At 37.8% G+C, this 16,458-nt stretch overlaps 1 protein-coding gene and 1 pseudogene across 5 annotated transcripts in view; one reads left to right on the top strand and one right to left on the bottom strand.

Annotated features, from left to right (window-relative positions):
• Window positions 1–1,032: 1,032 nt before the first annotated feature.
• LOC134222072 (actin-related protein 3-like) lies at window positions 1,033–3,249 on the bottom strand (annotated as a pseudogene).
• A 26-nt stretch (window positions 3,250–3,275) lies between these two features.
• The window catches only part of LOC134226314 (importin-5), a 45,446-nt gene continuing 32,263 nt past the window's right edge, over window positions 3,276–16,458 (top strand). For 2 of the 5 annotated variants that reach the window (XM_062707011.1, XM_062707012.1), the window contains exon 1: window positions 3,284–3,489. In XM_062707011.1, coding sequence (XP_062562995.1) covers window positions 3,409–3,489 — 81 coding nt within the window. In that variant the 5' untranslated portion in view covers window positions 3,284–3,408. Of the gene's footprint in view, window positions 3,490–16,458 lie in introns of all 5 variants that reach the window. The other 3 variants (XR_009983449.1, XR_009983450.1, XM_062707014.1) reach the window with 2 other exon arrangements.

Raw genomic sequence — 16,458 nt, 5'->3', positions numbered from 1 at the left:
ACAGTATCTACCCCGCTGTCACCGGCTCCGGGTATTAGACCAACTGTTCCTGGTTCAACGGAGGGCCTAGTAGATTGTCTCGTCAACTAATTCTAAAACGACTCCAGTACGACGCATGATTTCATATTGATCTAAATAACGTATATGGCATTTCATATAAAAATACTTTTCTATATAATAAAAATGAAATGGTATGTGTTCGTATCCGCATAACGCGAAAACGGCTGGGTGGATTTAGTTCATTCCTTCAGCAAATATGATAGCTATCGTTTCCGAAGGGTTTATGATATTTCCAAATGCGAAGATAACGAGAAACGTTGAGCAAATTGTGAAAAACTAAAATTAAGAATCGTATGAAAACTGCATGGGCAGTTCAGAACGCGCATTTTCGCCTACTAGGCGACCATCTGATTCATCTAGCAGAAGGACCAATTCCTAACATCGTTTGCTCAAAAATGCTTACGAGTGCTTTGATATTCTATTTAGAAGGAATATTCCATAAAGTGCGAATTCAAACCCATCCGCTTAGTATAGTCGCGCATAGTATCATACTGAATCTGAATACATTAACGGGATCGATAAATAAATTTAAGAATTTGATATTTGATACCAACGCTGCCGGGCTTGATGCAATACCAATCTCTTTCATTAAACTCCTATGCCCTTTCGTCTTACCTGCTCTATGTCATTGTTTCAACTCGATCATTGAAACGAATACCTTCCCATCAAACTGGAAAAGGCATTTATAACACCATTTCCGAAACTTCCCAATCGCACACAACCCAAAACTTCAGACCGATAAGCGTGTTACCGGCACTGTCGAAGATACTTCCTTTTTCTTTAAAATTAAGCAAATGTTTTCTCACCTGTAATGCTCTTATATAATTTCAATAATTAAGTTATAAAATCATTTGTAATACATAGTGTTGAGATTTCACCTTATGCTCAGAAAATAGGTAAAATTGCACCGTTGAGACCAACATACTTTCGCCAAACCACGTATTATTGCATATGATGGGAAATCATCGGAACGTCAATTGGTTTAGACTTGATTCGTCCCTCGCTCAAGTTCTCAGTAATTCTTAACCGAGCATTTACTATACATTTGATATTACGCTGAAGCCTTTTGACCGAAATCCTGAACTCACCTCAACACGTCGCCCACGAATGGCTGCTTTGCGATGTTCAGATAGATGTAGCCAAGCCATTCCTTGATCGGCTTGGCCGTCTCGATGCTCTGTTCCAGGGATATTCCAACCTCATGTTCATAAAGGAAGCTCTGAACAGAAGAAGTGATGTTCTGACCAGCGTTTGGAATGTGCTAGATTCACTATCCCATGACGTCGCCGTCGGCCACAGGAATCACGTGCGTCACATCGTCGCCACAATTCCCGTCAGCGTTCTTTCCTCTACCGGACGAGACACCCAACTAGCTGCCAGCGCCAGAACCGCCTGCACTGCAATATACAACCCCGGTACGCGGTGGTGAAGGTCTCGAACATAATCTCCGCGCTGTATTCTCTGTTCTCCGGTATGTTTAAACTTTAAAGGAACTCTGTCAACAAAAACTGATGATCTTCTATAGTTCGGCACTGCTTCAGAAAGCGTTCCATCCTCGCAATCTTCGACCAATCCGTGGCGTACTGGATACTTAACCGAATACCACTAATATATTAATACTTTTAATTGAAATAACATCAAAATAATTTTAAAAACAAAATTCCCAGCCTGTCAACGAAGGGTCGTATGTGATGTTTTTTTTTGCATTTGACATTTTCGGTACATGCGACCTTTTTTGACAAAAGGTAGTATACACGGAATTTTTTATTTCGGCATTTTTTGTCGAAAAGGCTTTTTGTGACAATAGGTCGAATGATCGATTTTCGTTCTACAGGAGTGTTCGTCAATTACGTCGAAATGTTTCGCAATAATATTTTATTAAAATATTAAAATATCGGCACAATTTTTTTTTAACGAAAGGAACTGTATATTCTCTATCTTTTAACGTAATAAGCTCGAAATATCCAATTTTGTTACATACGACCTATTCAAAATTCAGTCTAGATTTGTACTGACTAACTTACAACTTACAACTTACAACTAACTTACCATGGTTGTTGCAAAAGTTAACGTACTTTTATTTTGAACATTCGCAACTCTCTACGAAAAAGAACCAACGCAACTTTTTATTTTAACCAACGATTTTCTTAATTTTATTATTGATTTTTCTTTCTGTGTAAAAATCCAAACATTTTTATTGGCAAAAATCTAAAGAAAATTACAAATAAATTTTATGTGTGCGTTAATAACCACCCGCTATGGGAGAATCTATAGATAGTAGAATCTATAGATGAGCGAAAGCATGGCTGAGTCGATTTTTTTGCCCGTGCACACGCGCATATGACGTCACAGCCCTTAACGTTTGCATTGAAATCGTGACGTCATGCTCGTTTGGAGACACGTTTGACAGTTCGTTTGGAGACAGAGGATTTATCTTCGCTCATCTATATATTCCACTATCTATAGGAGAATCCACATAAAGGTTATTAGTTAATAACGGTTATGTGTGTTTCCACATATATGCTATGCGAATTCACATAGCCGTTATGTGGGATTGTGGGAAATGCTATAGTCAAAATTTATGTGTGCCACACATAATGGATATGATTGGATTTTTGTCAGTGTACGATTCAATTTGATTTACTCCTGGAAATTATTCATTCCATTGCAATTGAAAAGAATATTTTAAGCTGCACGATTTTTTTTTTCAAAAGTGGGGGTTTTTTACCCACTTTTGCACATTATTTCATTCTCAAAAGCGGGTAAATATTCAACATTTTTTGACGTATATGGTGTTTACTATAGATAGTAGAATCTATAGATGAGCGAAAGCATGGCTGAGTCGATTTTTTTGCCCGTGCACACGCGCATATGACGTCACAGCCCTTAACGTTTGCATTGAAATCGTGACGTCATGCTCGTTTGGAGACACGTTTGACAGTTCGTTTGGAGACAGAGGATTTATCTTCGCTCATCTATATATTCCACTATCTATAGTGTTTACTCATTAATGAGTAAAAGCATGTTTACTCTTTAAATGAGGAGATCCACTTATTCTTCGAAATGAGTGAAATTTTACTCATTAATGAGTTTCTGAGGTTCTCCGTGTACCGCGAACACCGCGAAGAAGTTGTCAACTTGCATCTGGCAGCCCCAAAAATTTCGCTTCCGCACATTCGTCTCATCCATCGACGATCCGCCGCCACCAGTCGGCGCGATTTCCACCGCGCGCCTTCTACAGCTGCTCTCCTCTTTCCTACACGCACATCCGTCAGACGGTGGTGTTTCTTCCTCTTTGCACGTTCTGTCGTCCGTCAGTTTGTGGTTCTCTTTTGTAAATGCGGAATAATGGCTGCGGATCAGGCTCAGTTTCACCAGCTGCTAAATTCCCTACTCTCGACCGACAACGAAGTGCGAACCCAGGCCGAGGTATGTTATTCGTGTGCCCTGAAGTACTGGTGATGTTTTCCGGTCCAAATCCGGCCCAGGAACGGTGTGATAGTGGCCCTAAATTGTGGTGGTGTTGCTTTTTATTCGACCGTCTAACAACGTGTTTTTGCGGATTTTTTTTTCGAGCTCCCAAAAAAAATATGCGATTGAATTTAGTGTTCCGGAAATTCCTTTAAGTGCGGCCAATTGACGGGAGGATTGGAAAAAAAGCTCCAAAAACAATGGATAGTGTAGAGAAAAAGTATTTCCATCGAAAAGTATGAATCATCCGCGGCGCCACATTGGACCGTCCGGAAGCGCGTGTGACCGTGAAAAAATAGACAAGGAGGAAAGAACAATCTTATGATTCGTGAGACAAATCAGCAAACCGTGAGCTGATGATTTGGCCTGGATACACTACGATCTGCAGAGTGGGGTGGTTTGTTTTGAAAACAAGGGATCCGGATCAGGCCAATCGTGATCATGGGTATTTTGAGAACGTTTTTTGTGAAAGCTTTTTTATTGTAGAAAGGGGAATTTCAACTACATTGTATGTTTTAAACTGGAAATTATGAAGCGCTTTGATAGCACGGTGCATGAATATTTATTGCTATTCGACAGAAATCGATACCTACCTGTGCATGGTGTTTACTTTCTTACGATCATGAATATTTTCACAATGACCTTGATTGTAGTCAATACGCTTTGTAGGTGCTATCGTAGGAAATCACCACACATCGAACGACGGTATTTGTTGCTAAATACCTACAATGTTCACAAATTTGTATCAACTATTAATATATGATCCGGTGCCAGCAAAAGTGGTACATAAACAATTTTTGTCGATTTTGTGTTAATGACACCAACGGCTTTTGTTGGCAAAGTTATTTTTGAAAACTAAATCTGTAGATGCACTTTTTAATTTCTGGTATATACCACAATTTTGTTATCCGGCGTGCTTACCGCTGAAAAAATCACAAAAATGAAAAATAAATCAATTTGTGCACCAATTCTTTGTTTTCGAATGGTATTCAGTTGGGTACCTACATGTTAGGAATTCAAGGAGCAGTTCCCCTATACGGTTTAAAATTATTTTATTAATGTACATGTACCGTCAAACAGGGTGACTTGCAACACTTTTCAAGTTTCTCTCTCATTAATTCTCGGGTACTTATTCAAAAGGACGTATGTGATTTTGTAAACAAAGATTCAAACGTCGATTTGTCCAATCTGATGGCACTACCACACAAACCAACACCATCAACAGGTAGCCGAGGGCTTCCCCTACCTGTCTGTGGTGATGGTTTGCGTGGGAGTACTATCAGATTAGACAAATCGATGTTTGAATCTTTGTTTACAAAATCACATACGTCCTTTTGAATAAGTACCCGAGAATTATGAATTAAAAGGATTTATTCATTCTACTACTACATGATACTTTTAATGTGTCCTAATATTAGTGAATAGACATATAATCAGACATTTAACAATAATAAAAATATGAAAATAATATCAAAATGATGGGTTTTGCAAGCCATCCCTACTGCGGGGTGACTTGCAACACTTCATCGTATTCAATCGTAACATGTTTTAGAACAACTTTATCATATCGATTTTTCATCCTGGGTCATTCTTCACCACTGTCAATGCAGGGGCCTTACTTGAGGGATCCCCCTCCCCTCATTCCGATTATTTTTTTAACGATTTCAACGGATCGATTGATATTTTGAAGTCATCAGTTTGAAAGTGCTTTATGTCGGTTTAAGAATGGTGTGCACCATCACCATTCCCTGGATAGTTGTTTTTAAAAAGGTTTTCCTTTCTTTCCCCGCCATCCAAATTATCACGATATCACAAAACGATATGTTAAGATCATTATTTTGAAAAGGCATTTCCGCATCAAGCAGTAAAACACACGTGTTGGATCTTCTAGGAAGTTCAACACTGTTTCACCACCGCAAGTCTTAGTTTTACTGTTTTCTGTATTAGAATAATGTAAAATTGTTGTTAGGGACAAATTGTACCGCCAAGCGGCTTCCCGGATAAACAATTTGTGTTTTAACTTCTACCGATGATTTAATCAAAGTTTTCTTTGAAAAATTAGCATACATGCGACTTCCTGCAGGATTCTTGTAGTTTCGCGGCATGATAAAGGAATTGTGTAACATAAAATCAATGCTAGTTTGAAAAAAAAATGTTTAAAAGCTGAATCAGCAGTTTTTGAAAAATAAAAATCGTATATCAGTTGTTGCAAGTGCAGGGGAACAAATTTCAAAAAAGTTGATATTTCAAAAACAAATAAATTTATTATTTTATAGTTTTTGCGGAATTATATACCTAAGTAGGTACTGTAACTGGAGAGGGGATCGATTTTGGTGAAATTATTTTTAATTAGCTACACGAACTTACGATTTACGACGTTCGACTTTCAATTAACGAAACAGTTTCACAAAATAATACGAAAAACAACAGTGAGTTATATTTTCACCTAAATACCAACTAGGCAAGGCACATCAAATACAATGTAAACTAGGGATGCGTGATGACATAGGTCGATGTTTGGGTATATTTTTATTATAAAAAAACAACTTGTAGAAAACCCAAGTGTTGCAAGTCACCCCGTTTGACGGTACCACTTTTACGGGCATCGTTTTTATGTCTCTGTTGTATTTTGTTCCCATTATTGGTGGTACATGTGCATTTTTTTCCAACAAACTTGATAATTTGTCAAGAAATTTCGCATATTTTTCATTACTTCCTTTAGGCACATCAGAAATAACACGTTGGTACAGTTGAGTTGCAAATTTGAATTTTATTTTCGAAGTTTTTGGAAAAATGCGTCTCTTGTAAAGTTTACTCAATGTAAAAATGTATCACTTTCGCTGGCACCGGTTCATATCTGCATGACATTGTTTATTGTTTGCTTTTTAATTCATCTGACAGAACATTGTCTTAATGAAAAAAAAAATCGAATTAACTAATTCACATATTCTAATCAATCCGCCGGATGAAAGGTACCAATGGAAGATTGAAGTCGAATTCAGCGTACACCGTGTACACATGCACGGATCGGTTCATGTGAGCCGTATTGTCTATTGCGGGTTTCAAGAGAGAGAAAATTCCGTAGTCTCATCCGTTCCGGTGCCTAGATATTGAACTGGCGCAGAATGTCAGCAGAGTCTATGAATCCGGTCAATAATTTTGCAGTAAAAGTTATTTGTGCGATTCGCCGTCGGTTTTCCAGAGTGTCAATTCCCATCAGTCTGCATCTGAGATGGAAATCGAAATGCAAGTTATAAGAGCCCGCAAAGATTATGAGTTTTATTACTTCAAGCATAATTTTTCATAACGACGTATGTAACAAAAGTAAACAAAACGGGGTTTTTAATACAACGTGACAATCACACGCGGCTTTATATAATACGCATCGATTTTACTGATTTCAGATCTTAAAATTCTTCAATTCAATCTTTTTGCGAACCGACGTATGTAAAAATTTCTATTTTTGAAGTCTCACTGTTACATACGTCGCTTCAACATATGGGAACTAAGAGCGACCTATGTAACAAAAAAAGCAGAACAAAACAAAACTGCAGTTGCGTCAATCGTGCACTATGGAAAACCGACCAATGTACACCGACGTACGTGTAGCATACCGGTGTATGTATAACTTTATCGTTTTGCCTTTCTCGTACAACAAAGTTGTACCGAAAGGCTATCATTTCACTCCGAAAACAAACTTTTGATAAGAGTTCCGGAGACCTATAGTATTATATACCAATCGATTCAGCTCGACGAGCTGAACAAATGTCTGTCTGTCCGTGTGTGTGTATGTGTGTGCACAAAATGCTATAAAAAACATTAGCCAATTTATCACATAGTAACTCTTAACCGATTTTCTTGCAACAAGTTGCATCCGACAGAGACTAAAACGCTGTTGATCACTATTGAATTTCATAACAATTGCGAATCGCATAAAAAAGATAATATTAAAATAGTGATGAGACATAGTCACATAGAACAATAATGTGTTATGAAAAATGCCTTGCATCTACGAATATTTTTGAAGTTTATCCGAGGCTTGCTCCCATTAAGAGTTTCACCTTACTATAAAGATGCTCGTGTTGCACGCATTTAGGCGTAAGTATGCTCTTCGTTCAGTTTCATAGTACTATGAAATTGTCCGAAAGTCAAAATTCGAACATAGGAAATTCGAGAAACTTTTGGCAGCGCCATCTGTCGTCTACTAGTGTAAATTTTCTATCATAACATTAGACGGTGTAACTGTTTTGCCTTTCTTGTACATCATCGAGGTGTAAGCGTAAAGGCTACATTTATTACCTTTTTGCGCGAGAAAGGCGCCATCACCGCTAGGTGGATTAATCTGGTTTTTTTACAGTGAATTTGAATGAACTGAGCTTTGCTGTGAAGCACGCTTATTACGTGTCATGTAATGATGCATGCCGGTGGAAAAAAGTATTGAAAAAAGATTTAGTTTTAAAACAGTTTTAGAAAAAGTTTTGCCAACTTTCTGCAAAGGATTTCTCGAATCCTCACACACTAAGTTTTTCTTTCTCGAGCTCGGCAAAATCGGGCACCGCTGTACCTCAGTAAATTTCAGAACTGAAATTCGGCAGAAAAATTGGATTACTGATTTTCGGGAAAATATTTACCGTATCTCAGCAAATGAAACGTCACTTTTACTGAGATCTCGGCAGAAATCATGTTTGCTGAAAATCGGCGGTGCCCACCTCGGGAAAATAAACAAAAAATGCTGAGATCTCGGCGAAAAAAATTAAGTGTGCATAATTGTTACATACGTCGTTATGAAAAATTATGCTTGACTTGATATATTGAATGAAAACAAAATCAAGATAAATACCTCAGTTCATTCAAAGTTAATTGCTTATATTCAGACTAGAAGCCACCCGATATGGTAATTGGGACGAGCCTGGAACTGAACCCACGACTTCCTGCTTATAAGGCAGACGCGATAGTCATAAAAATAGTGTTTTAGCCATAACTTCTGATCCCATAGTCCGATCTGGCTAATTTTCAATAGCAAACAATGGGACAGGATTCCTCGTTAAATGAAACAAGTAATTTGGACAATGCTAAGTTCCAAAAAGTGTGTCTACAAAATTTGTACACATACTCACACATACAGACCTCACTTCAGGTCGTCGAGCTGAGTTGATATGTGTATAACACTATGGTTCTCCGGGCCTGCTATCAAAATTATGTTTTTGGATCATATAGCCTTTCGGTACAACTTTGTTTTTTTTTTCAAATTTAAATCAACAGAAATTTCTATCCTATTAAAACATATGCCAAAATCTGGGTGCTGCGGATAGAGCCGCTTTTCTGCGCTGAAGCGAGTAGAGGGATATTTTGAAATCACTCCCATAAACAAAATTATTTTACAGTTATTTGGCTGTCAAACATTTCCCGCTCTTCGAATTTCTCTTTCCGCTCTTTCCATGCTGCAGGAGGGCGCTAAATCTCGTCAAACTTCGTAAAGAGTGCTTTTCAATTGAATTCCTACTAATTTTCCACTCGAAATATAATGTGAAAATATTGGTTACAAAGAATCCAAAACTCAAAAAACAAAATCATTTTTATTTCTGCCCCAAATAATAACAATACTTTCAATATTATATCAGAAACGAACATAACGACAATCTTCAATGCTCGCTTCAATGTAAATAGAAATTTTTGGCTTCAGTTTGACAACCAAATCGATTCTATTCGCACCACTCAGGCCAAAATGTTTTACATGTATTTCCTTAGTTTTATTTCCGATTGGTGATCTTCGCAGCCCACTCGAAAGATAATGAGTAGATCTTGAACTTGAAATATTTGACAAAACACATTCTTATTGTAAAGCATGTTAAAATTAGGACTAAAGATCTAGACCAACATTTGAAAACGGAGTAACAGCCAAAATTTATTCCTTCTGATTCTTTGTGTACATATATACAGGGGTTAGACAATTTTTTTTTGTCAAAATTCAAATCAGCATAATTTTGCGTAGAATAATCCGATTTTGATAAAACCAGGACCATTAGACACGGACACACTTCTAGTATTTTTTCTAACCGTTAAAAGCCTTAGATTGGCTTTTGGCCGCTGGAGTTGTTTTGCGTTCTTAAAGGGTATTTTCTCGGGATCAGTACAAAATGACGAATCACAAAAGGTCGAAAATGTTCTAGCATACCACAAAAGGCCGAAAACCCAGAAGGCCGAATCATTACAAAAGTTTCAATCTTTCAACTAAGAGAACTTGGAATACTCACAAATTTACGTTTACTTTTATTATGCTGCCCAAAGGTGACTCGGGGAGGCACTAAACACCGTGTTATTTCTCCTATCTTTCGTCTCTTTCTAGCATTATCACCTCGCAACTTTGGAGCGGCGTATTTCGGTTTTCAGTTGTTTGATGTAACTGTAAATGTATCAGCATGTAGATTGCGAGTAAGCACGCGCCGAAATAAAAAATCATATTTATAATAGAAAAAAAAAGTTAAGCATTCAATGATGAAAATGATGACGATTTGATGATTGTTAGTGATGCCCGTGTCACCTTAAGAAAAACTTGTTCACGTGTTTTGCAACTACTAGCAGCGATCTAATCAATCTTATTCAGATGAGGTATTTAACGTCAGTTCAACGTCGAAACTTCTTAATCTTTCAATTGAAAGAAAGTTGTACGACGGTATTTACAGAGTCTGATAACTGAACATAACTGAACACTGTATACTTATAAATATTAGCACTTTAAAGTAACAGAGTAATCCAAGAGCTCTCTTTTTTCTTCCGATAGTAATCATTATCAGTAGTATTGGGAAAAGTTAAATTTCGAACTCTAATGCAAAAATAATTGAATTGCCGATTTGCATCAATGTAGGAGTTGTGCGCTTCATGACGCATGGTTGAGCTAATGATGCGCACTACTCATGATCTAATTGCGTCATCAGAAGCTAATCAAAATAGACTTTTCCAATTATTATGCTTCTAACTAAAAGCTGTACAGTGTTGACCCGATTTTGTCACTCCCCGATTTTGTCTACCCCCGATTTTGTCTACCCCCGATTTTATCACGTTTTCGACCCGATTTTATCACGTCCCGATTTTGTCACGTTTTCGACCCGATTTTGTCTCCCCAAAAAAAATTGTCATTCTTTTTATTTTTGTAAATAATAGCAAAAATAACATTGATTTTCATGAAATAACTTTCACTGCCTGTAGTTTATTACGAACGACTTCGGAGTACCTGGGAAATATTCTGTAAGCAATTTCGACAAGAAATAACGGGTACCGTTCACGCATTTGGCCTTTCCAAGGCATAAGATGATTCATATTTGTGGAATGAATTAAAAAAAAATGAAAATATTTTTTTTCCAATTTTGTCACATACCCTGTTTTATCACTCCAAAATTCACCAGGGGGGTGATAAAATCGGGATATTACTGTATAACTTACGATAACGCAGTGTTCTTAAATGTATTTCATTTTCTCCCAATTTAAGAGAAACTTACTTCACAAGTCTTCACTGAGAAATCACAAAATAATCCGAATATTCTAAATAATATTAAGTAGGGAAAATGACGGCAAAGAATGTTTAGGCCAAATGTGAACACATTTAGTTATAGAAAACCCCCTTGACAAGAATAGAACAAAACCTGCCAAAGCCGTCATTTCCCCTATTTGAATACAAAAAAGTCTGAATGAAATTGGCAGACCAACAAAGTGGTTTCGGCCTTATGTGGCCTTTTGTTTCGGCCTTTTTTGCTTTCGGCTTTTTGTAATTCGTAATTTAGTAGACCCAAGGTCTTTCATTCGGCCTTTTGTTTCGGCCTTATGTGGTTTCGGCCTTTTTTGCTTTCGGCTTTTTGTAATTCGTAATTTAGTAGACCCATTTTCTCTAGTACAATCCGGAGATGAGCCAGCCTCGGGCTGAAAGTCTCCTAATTAAAGACAAAAAAAAATTCTCTAGTACAGTTGATTTGTATATTTTTGTTAAGGTTTGCCGGTCTCCACCCCATTGTTTGGTGGTGATGCGACGTAAAAACTGTATTCTTTGCTTGGATGCTGCCTTTATTTCTTCGATGTGCCCTTTGAATGTTACATTTATGACTGAGCTTGTACGGTATTATGTCGTTTTTAAGAATAAGGATTACGTTGGATTGTTTTTTTGCTGTCGCTATGTCATTTGCATAAAGTAAGACTTGGATGTTTGGTGGTAGGTCTGAGCATATGGTGTCTATTGCTATCAAGAACAGGGTCACGTTTCTAACTGATCACTAACCATTTTTCATTAGCGTTTCGCGGGAGTATGTTCCGTTTACCTTAACTTTGAAGCTCCTTTTCATAAGCATTTGTTGAAAATACTAGATGAGGTTTCCTCCTATGTTCCATTCGCTTATTCTGTTCAGAACTAGTCTGCGCCAGGTAGAGTCGTAAGCTTTTTTAAAATCCAGAAAAACTGCTTGTGTTCGGCGCTTTTTATGTCTTTCTTCTCTCACGATGTTGTCAAAATGGCCCAGATAATCGGTAGTAGATTTGGTTCTATACTATTCCCCAGAAAACCAATCCCCAGAATGTACCGTTCCCCAGAAAACAGAATACATAGATGAAAATGATTTAATTTTCTTGTTTTCTTACAAACATCATCGCAAGACCATACACAAATTATTTATTGTGATGAGTTGGATGTGTAAGGACCACTGTGGTAATTGTTGGAAGCTATTAGTTTCAAATACATGTGCCTTTTAGCATACACGCACAGCTGAAAGTATGCTCTTTTGAGGAGAAATACATTCTTTTGCGGGAGAATGGGACTACCCACAAAAGGAGTAAAATTTGATGCATAAAAAGGATAAGTTTTACACACTGCATAAATGTTAATCATTTGTGAATAAAAGATAGTCATAATTGTGCATAATATTTATTCCTTTTTGTGTGTAGTCCCATTCTCCCACGAAAGAGTGTACTTTGAAGTCATAATTGAATATTTTATAGTCAAAAGATCATACTTCAAAGTCTTTTGTGTGTAAACTTTTTTAGCAGTGTAATGACCATAAGGTGCCCGCCAGAGTAAACGCGACGTGCGATGCAACGTGACGCGGCTCACGCAAAGGAATAACATTTTTATCAATGAAGTGTCAAACTGCACTGTCGTGTCACGTCGTATCACGTGGTCACATCTATTCTGGCTTCACCACAAACAAAAAACACGCCTTGATTGAGGAAACCAATAGAGATCCACGCATTTGCCCGGAATACGGCAATTAAGTCTATGATTCCTTCTTTTAAAGCGCGCATTTTCCCTGAATATGGCAAATTTTTGTGCCACGCACGCGTTTGTCCAAAATAAGGCACACGAATAGAAAAATGAGTAAATAATTCCTTCTTGAAAAGCACGACTTTGCCCGAAATAAGGTTAACGAATAGGGCCCCCCTTAGCCGTGCGGTAAGACGTAATAGCTTTCATGCTGTTCTGATGATTGCGCTATTCAAATTAATTCATGAAAAAAATGTTACTTAGGTCCTTTTGAAAAGTTAAGCGAGAATTTTCGGATTGGAAATTGTCTCGACTTCCCTGGACATAAAAGTATCATCGTGCTAGCCTCATGATATACGAATGCAAAAATGGTAACCTGGCTTAGAAATCTCGCAGTTAATAACTGTGGAAGTGCCAGTGTGGGGATGTAATGCCAATAAGAAGAAGAAGAATGGATGATTCCTTCTTTTAAAATACGCATTTGCTCGGAAAAGGCAAATGAGTGTTTTTTCCCCGAGCCATTTTTTCATTCCGGTTTTTTAGTTGCCACCTGTTAGAAAAGCTTTTTTTCTCATTGCAGGAGTCTTTTTAAGGTGGTTATACAACAAAGCCACAAATCGGTCATCTTGGAAACCACGTGCTTTTCCTAGTGATTTTTCAAGAGCACGAAATGAGAGAACAACAACGCCCATGGGGATGAAACATCAGTAGATCGTTTGCTTACTCATGCTAAGCAATCGACTTTAATTTCAGCATTGTACGAAAAGTATTACGCTGGACTTAAACTTTTGATAATAGGAGTAGAAAACCGTGTGGTGAATTTGAAATTCACCACATGGCTTGATTGTATAATCACCTTAAAGGTATGAAAAAAGTTCTGGGATATGGTGCATTCTGGGGAATGGTTTTCTGGGATATGGTGCATTCTGGGGAGTGGTTTTCTGGGGAACGGTTTTCTGGGGAATGTTATAGAATCGTAGATCTACCTCTCCTGAAGGCATATTGGTGTTGATTGATTAGATTTTTTTCTTCTAAGATGAGCCTGTTGTTGATCATTCTGATTTTCCAAGACAACTGTTTAGGTAAATGGCTCTATAGTTTCCAGGGTTGTTTCTTTCCCATTTTCCTTTGTAAATAGGTACTATGAATTATTTGGTCCAACTAATTGGATATATGGATTCATGGATATATGTTTTCAGCTTCGTTCGTATATTTCAGGTTCGTATATTCTACTGGCAAGTGAGTGACCATGGCATATTGTATGTTGTCTGGACCAGGAGATGACCCTTTTAATCCTTCCATTGCCTCTACTAGTTCGTTTTTGAAGAATGGTGCGTTGTACTCTGCTGTATCCTCATTTCTTATTTCGAGAGGTTCTTCAATGGTATAAAGTTTTGATTATACTCTTTATCGCTTGATATTTTTCCAAAGTGATCAGCTAGGCTGTTTGCTATTTCCATGTTTGTGTTCATGCGTTGGCCATTAAAGTTGATTTCTCTGATAGCTGATTGGTATTTTTCCTGAATTTTCCCAAAATTGTTCCACCTCTCTTTAACCGGAGTATGAACGTTGAATTTGTTGACGAATTCTTTCCAAGGGCTAGTTTTTGCTTAAGTAATGATTTTTTGTGGTCTTGTATTGGCATCTTGAACTTATTGCGTTTATTAGTTGCGGGCTTGGGGGTTTGTTCTTGTTATTTTTAAGTTTACGTAGAGCTTTTCTTCTAGTTTTTACAGCTGTGATGTCATTTTCTCGTTTCCGTTATCTGAGTTACTTTCTGGGTCTGAGGAAATATATCCTACGTCTTCGGTACCTGCTTTCATTTTGTTTCCTTTTTGCCTTGGAAGTGATCAACTGCCTCTCTTGACTTCTTGTTTTTGGTTGGGATCTTCTGTCAGATATGGGAGGGTGGACACAAATTTAAGGTTGCTTGTTTTACTGTTGTCTTTTTTCAGACTTTTGAGCTCGTTCTCGACTGTTTTTCCTTTTTGTTTTCTCTTCTTTGTAAACTGATACCAAATGTTTGAATTTGTGCCTCAGCGCTTTGTAGTTTTCCTCCATGTTGTTGAAACAATTCGATGAAGGCTAGAAGGTGCAAAATTTGATGGTTTACCACAGACACCATGGGCGGGAGAGGGTTAAAGCAACGCATCGGATTTGGATATTGTAGGGTGCTGTCAATACGATACACCGCGCGGCTGTTGTAATGTTTCCAAAAGCGCATTTGCACAAGATTCCACGCGGCGTATCACATTCTAAAGGAACAACCGCACTTCAGGAAACGCCGCAATGTTATTTCCCCATAAGAACCGGGTACACTCAGAAATAAATGTATACTAAATAGATTAAAAGTCATACTAACTGGCTATTCACCTGGTTGACCCCGAGTTAGTTTAAACTCGGACAATACGGAGATAGTATAACTTCGATTTATTTGCGCATAGTATAACTTACCAATATATTGAAATAGAATAAACCCGTTTTAATGATTTCAGTTTTGTTTTTAATCTGTCAAAAACAATAAAAAATAATTCAATTTTCTTTTTTTTATTATTTAATTTTCATCTATTATATTTTTATAATTTATTTACCATCAGAGTATAACTATAAGCTACAAAATATTATATATCAGAGCTACAACGGCAAATTTGAAGATGATGTCCAAGCTCGGAGTACTTCTCAAAGAGTCGAAATCCGTCGACCAGATCGTAAAACCAGTGACACGTATGATGATTCGGCGGACCGATGATGGCCATCCTGTGCTAAGCTCGTATCGCAACGACGGTGTCAGCGAACAATCCTACATGCACGAAAATGGTATCGGAAAGCGGCCCCTCGAACTTTTCTTGGTCTTCCACCTCCTTCGTCCTTGGGAAAATCTTCACCTCTGCGCCGGTATGTATGCTCGATCAGGATCTTCTCATTCGTCGCCAATCTTGATGCAATTGTACGGCAACGATCACGACAACTGACGACACCGTTCCAACACCTGGCTGAATCGCTCCCGATCCGATACAGACACCGATGCTCAGCAAACTTGCACACCCGTTCCGCCACACCGCGAACCATCTCCATCGAGTACATCACATCACTGTAACCATTTTTCAATTAGGTCCCGTTTTGTTCTGGCCCCCGGGCGGTCCGTTTTATTTTAGTTGGATTCCACCTTCGTTCGTGGAGCATGTTCTGCCACTTGCTGGGTTCTGACCCTTGATGGATCCGGCGATGGTTTTGGCATCTCTACCCGTTGTTATGATGGAGCTCCTCGTTTGGGTTCAACTAGAGCAGCATCAAAACGATCATCTCAGATCAAGAATTTCAAATTTTGTCCTGTAATTTGTTGTTAAGAATCGTGCGGTGACATATTCTTGCCTGCGACGCACCTGTAAAAGAAAAAAAACATGTTTAATATACTCAATCAATATGCCTATTTTCTGAAGAATTATACACTTACGTTGTGGAATATATGATTCGACATGCGCCGCAGGATTTCTACTCAATTGAACCAATTTGCGTTTGCGAAAACGTTTCTTATCACACTTGAACAAACATTAGGAATACAATCTTAAATATTACAGCACAAAACAGGCTTAGCATAAATTTAAATGTTTGATAGTATACACTTTATACTATGCTATGTTTAAATGTTACAAATCACAAAAATGATTGAAATTTAAGCTTTCCAC

Source organism: Armigeres subalbatus, chromosome 3 (genome assembly GCF_024139115.2).
Source record: "Armigeres subalbatus isolate Guangzhou_Male chromosome 3, GZ_Asu_2, whole genome shotgun sequence".
Lineage (NCBI taxonomy): Eukaryota > Metazoa > Arthropoda > Insecta > Diptera > Culicidae > Armigeres > Armigeres subalbatus.
This window is presented reverse-complemented; position numbering and strand designations above follow the sequence as displayed.